Source organism: Limulus polyphemus, unplaced genomic scaffold, assembly GCF_000517525.1.
Source record: "Limulus polyphemus unplaced genomic scaffold, Limulus_polyphemus-2.1.2 Scaffold2299, whole genome shotgun sequence".
Lineage (NCBI taxonomy): Eukaryota > Metazoa > Arthropoda > Merostomata > Xiphosura > Limulidae > Limulus > Limulus polyphemus.
In genome coordinates this window covers 87,684-93,368 of record NW_013667909.1, presented here as the reverse complement: position 1 = coordinate 93,368, position 5,685 = coordinate 87,684, and the positions used below count along the sequence as shown (strand labels likewise).

Below are 5,685 nucleotides of genomic sequence, written 5' to 3'. Positions count from 1 at the left end.
CTACTGGTATGCTTGATCCTTGCTACATATAAATGCGCCTGTGTGTGTGTGATTTTTAACCAAAATTCACTACTGGTATGCTTGATCCTTGCTACATATAAATGCGCCTGTGTGTGTGTGATTTTTAACCAAAATTCACTACTGCCATACTTGATCCTTGCTACATATAAATGCATCTGTGTGTGGTTTATAACCCAAATACACTATTTTCAGGCTTGATTTTTGCTAAATATAAATGTATCTGTGTGTGATTTATAACCCAAATTCACTACTTCTGTACTTGATCCTTGCTACATATAAATGTGTCTGTGTGTGGTTTATAACCAAAACCCACTACTTTCGTACTTGATCTTTGCTATTTTTAAATGCGTCTATGTGTGGTTTATAACCAAATTTCACTACTTTCGTACTTGATCTTTGCTATATATATAAATGCATCTCTATGTGATTTATAACCCAAATGCACTACTGTCATTCTTGATCCTTGTTACATTTTCAGGAGACTAGAAGAAACACAGGAAATTTCACTTTTATATAAGCAAGTGCACGTGTATAATCTTGATTTGTACAGTGCCCTCTACAAAATAGATATCAAAAAATAAATCCACTTCTGTGACACCCGAGCGTAGATCGCTATTCAAAATAATTTCATGTTTGACGATTCCTAGATATTCTCTTATGTGTAATTCATTTTTCAGCTTAACTTTTATAAAATATTTTGCAGTTGTGGCTTGAATTATATTGGACAGACAAGTAGAAAATTGAAGTTTCGAATTAATGAATACAAAAATGCCGTCGAAAAATTAAAAGCTAGTGATTCGGCCTTGGCGGAATATGTGGCGAACTCTTCATAACATTGAATGGGATAAGGTTCAAATACTTAAAGAAGTTAAGCTAAAAATTAATTAAACATAAGAAAATCTCTACAAATTGTTAAACATAAAATGATTTTGAATAGAGATACAGGCTCGGGTGACAGAGAAGTGATTTTTTTTTTGGAAATCTATTCTGTAGAGGACACTGTACAAATACAAATTATACACGTACACTTACTTGTATAAAAATGAAATTTCGTATATTTCTTCTGGTCTCCTGAAGTTGGTGGATTTTTTCCACCGAAACATGTAAAGTTTTAATCTTATATTTTGCTCTTAACTTTATACAATAAATTATTGTGCATTATTTAAACGTTGACGTTCTTACTTATCTCATGACATATAAATGCGACTGTGTGTGTGAGTTATTCCATCCAACAACGCAAGGTACTAGGACAATTCACTTCAATTAGTTATAGTATACCCTTATAGTAATACTGTAGTTGTCAGAACTGGTGAATTATTCTTGAACACTGGTAGGTAAATACTATGGGGTTTCTCAGTGTATCCGCATAACCTAAAATAGATGAGAAAATGATAAAAAATTAGTAAACTACCTTCGGGGCAACTAACTTTTGGATTAACCCTGAATACTTGTTCTTCTACTTATAGCACAAGGTCCGCGGCTTAAAATGGAAACCGCACGAAAATTTACCATCAGTGGCATTACATGGCTCGATTCGTACGCTATTGTTTAAAAACAAAAACAACAAACATTTATGATTTACTATTACTAAGAATTAGTACGATTATGTGATTTTTTTTTGTAACAGGAAAAAAAAACAAAACAAAGGAATGCAAAAAGAAAATAGATAAGCTTAAGAACACTGAAGCTGTTCACACGGTCTGGACTTTAGAGAAAACTATTGACTACAAACATACCTACGTTCAAGAAAAACCCCACGTTAGCAACCATCGCGCTGCTAATTATGTTTAATCTCCGAAATATTTGGAGTAATAATTTTTTTTTGTTTGGCGGATGTTCCAAAGTTCTTTTGTACGCTTGTGGTAATGTTGTTCATTGTAAATGCCTGTTTATCTCCAATCTCTTTAACTTCGATTTGTAATTATGCTTTCAAGAAGTCGTTAGTTATATTCAGTACCTTGTTTGTAACATATAGCGCCCCCCCCCTCCCACAATGGCTCAGTAGTATGTTTGAAGCCTTATAATGCTAAAAAAAAAAACGGGTTTCGATACCCGTGGTGGGTACAGCTCCGATAGCCCATTGTGTAGCTTTGTGCTTAACAACAAACAAGCAAACAAACTTTTTTTTATCGAATTTTATAAACTCAGTTTTTATGATTCTCCTTATATTGATGTAACTTATTGAATCTGTATACAATTATGTGTTCACTTTTATCTCATAGTGTAATTAAACCTTCGATCATATACATTCTATTTTTACAACAACAAATAACATATTTTAGTGTCCCATGGTGGCTTGGCGGTAAGCTTCGGGCTTACAACGCTAAAATTCAGAGCTCGATCCCGGCAGCTGACACAGCTTAGATATATCATTGTGTGGCTTTGCTCTAAAACACACATAAACATATTTTTCATGTATTCACAGATTTGCAGCATTTATTTAAGGAATCATTACGGTTGGACACACAGAGAAAATTAAATTAATTGCCTTCAGAACAAAATAAGTTATGAAAAAAACCATTTAATAATAGAAAATAAAAACTTACCCTTGTAATAATTATCGGGTGGCCTTGACCGACGCTTAGGACACAAGAGAAACGTGACCCACCACAAACAATGCATTCCTTTGCTTACTTTAGTTAAAATACCCTGGGCTAAAACACCACACTGAATGCTGTTGGCCACTTGTGGAACTTTCTGATCCGAGTGAGATTGTGAATGTTTTACTTAGTGTAATTTTTGTTGTTCCTTTGAGAAAAAGTGAATAAAATATAGTCTTTCATATAACTTGTTAGACAGAGAAGTAGATTCACGCATCCGTTTGGTTGTTTGTATCTTGATATATTCACCGTGCAACATAGTATGCAGAAAACTATAATGAATTGGTTTAGCTTTCATATCAAGGTAGATATTCTTAAAATATACATATTTCTAGATATATTATTTTCTAGTAATGGGAACCTTGATTAAAACTCTTAGAAATACAGTGTGGTCGAAAATTTACATGCTCCACGTCTCACTTTCACCTATGTAGATAACATTTGAATTACAATATCAAAACTTGCTAGTTCTTTGATAACGTGCTCGGACTGTGAATATGAAAGTTAATGGTTCTCTGGACGTTGCTGAAAAATCACACTTAGCACTTTGGAGTTGTGTGTGCGCTAGAAGAGTAACGATCAGCTCCCACTATTTATCAAATAGTGTAGCCCATCTATTGACAGTGGGTGCTGATAGATAGCCGTCTTCCTACTAATCTATCATTTGTAAATTAGGTATGACTTTACCTATATGTGTAGCTTTGCGCGAAATGTCTGAAACAAAACCAAATCTTTGTCAGTACGTGTGCCATGCTTTTTTTTGTACACATATGCTCGTACATAAAGGAAATACAGATGAAAATTATAGATAATTCGTATACTAATTTGGAGCAAGTAGTTTTTGGATCGACCCTATATATTAGATCTACTACGTAAAGTAGTGTGCACAAGGTATGTGGCTTATGGTTGAAAGTGTACGAAAATTTACAATTAATGTCAAAATATGATCTGATTCAGTGTTTTTCGTACTTTGCTGTTTATTAAGCAACAATAAACATTTACATATCGCAATAAATATACGATCAGGATATATACATTACAGTTGCTGGTGATGGATTTGCTCAATCCGTCACTCTCGTTCGTTTTTATTACTGGCGATCAGTTTTAAAGTTATTATCATTGAGTTGGTAGTAACGATTATATAAATACAAATTTATGGAATAACACTTTAACTAGACATTTATTTCATAAACGGCCTACAACGTTTATTTTTGGACAGAATGTCAGGGAATATATTATTATGGTATTAATAAAATCTTTATCTGTTTCTTTCTGTCCAGAACTCCATTCGTCACAACCTGTCCTTGCACAGCCGCTTTATGAGAGTGCAGAACGAGGGAACCGGGAAGAGCTCGTGGTGGGTAATTAACCCGGATGCCAAGCCTGGGAAGTCCACACGCCGGAGGGCCACCAGTATGGAGACTCAGAAGTATGAGAAGAAGCGAGGGCGCGTTAAAAAGAAAGTGGAAGCACTCCGGAACGAGTTGAACATCAGCTCTGGCAGCCCAACTGCTACGGTTTCTGAAGGACGAGATACTTTTCCTGAATCTACAACTCATCTGGGGTTCCAATTAAGTCCAGACTTCCGTCCTCGAGCATCATCAAACGCCAGCTCATGCGGAAGGCTTTCCCCTATCCCCGCCGTGGAGACAGACGTTCATGATAGCCAGGTCTCGAGCTTGTCGCCCATTCCTTGGAGTTCTGACCTAGACATTTTCGCGGCGCAATCTAGCAACCTGGATAGGTACGAAGCCGATCAGCTTGGAAACTCTTTAGCCGCGACAGTGAAACTGGTAGAGGAAGATATGAGCTACCTGTCATCCAATCGTTTGCTGCGTTTGTCTTCCGCTTTGGACCCTAGCACTACCAATAACAATTACAACCTAGGTAGCTACAGGTACAGCGAGAATTACAAGGCTCTTCATTCTCCAGTAAGTAATGACCAGCACCTGCCTCAGCTGCAAACTACACAGCAAAGTACGGTAAAAACAGAAATGGAAACTTTTCAAGCTCTCCCCCCAATTAATTCCAACCAGCGTCAGTTCTCACAAGTTAATTTCTGCCAGACTCTGTCTGAAGATAATCTGTCGCCGATCTCTTTACGTTCGAAGCCTCAAGACAACCCTTTTCAAAATGACAGCTCTGGTGCTCCAATAAATGACCAGCTAATGCCCATGCCTTCAAGCAACCCTCTTCCAAACGACCTGGACTTAAACATGGATACACTTGAAGGTGATCTTGAATGTGATGTTGACCAACTTATTCGCCATGAATTGAATGTTGATGGAAACCTTGACTTCAACTTTGAACCAGTCAGTATGGTCAACACTAGCTCTAGCCCCATGTTGCCATATCCCAAATCTATTACGACCATAAATCGCCCATGGGTACATTGAGACATGTAGTTACATTAAAGGAATTCAGAAACAGATGCTGTGCCACACAGATACTTAAATTTTATATTTCTTACAAATCTGTAACTTATTAACAGAACAATTCATTTAAGTATAATGTACACCACCAGGTGGCGTAGATAATCCATGTATTCTAACTGTCGGACAGGGGATAGTTTCACTGATTGAATTCAGATATTTTGCGTAACATGTTATTAGTTTTGAATCACGTGCTCTATTCCTGTATTAGCTTTTCTGTCCACGAATATGTGAATAAGTTGTACACACGTCTTAAAAGTGACAATGATTTCCAACGAGTTTCCATGCTTCTTTTTGATATTTTGTTTTTAAGACTTTTTTTAAAGACTACGAGTTTATTACTGTATGTGCTATTGTCCAGACCATATTATTTTGTGGGTGTGAATGTCAGAAAATAAACATGCAAACCATCGGGATGTGAAAAGTCTCCTTTACTTCTAAAACTTAAAAACAGAAGAAGAAGAAATGATTTTAGATAAGCTGAAAAGTTCCATTTAGCAATAGTAAGAAATGTTTTCCCCAAACTGAGATGTTTTTGGTTTTGAATAGTTAATAATAATGATGTACAGTATGAGCAAAGATTGTTTTATTTTCTAGGACTTTTGTGGGTTCTAAAAATGTAACCTTTGATG

The 5,685-nt window shown here is 36.1% G+C and overlaps 1 protein-coding gene across 1 annotated transcript in view; it reads left to right on the top strand.

The window, feature by feature from the left end:
* The window catches only part of LOC106466553 (forkhead box protein O-like), a 17,932-nt gene extending 12,465 nt beyond the window's left edge, over positions 1 to 5,467 (top strand). Inside the window, exon 2 of the mRNA XM_013926846.2 lies at positions 3,902 to 5,467. Within this exon, the coding sequence (XP_013782300.1) occupies positions 3,902 to 5,017 (1,116 nt within the window). The 3' untranslated portion in view covers positions 5,018 to 5,467. The remainder of the gene's footprint in view (positions 1 to 3,901) is intronic.
* Positions 5,468 to 5,685: the final 218 nt, after the last annotated feature.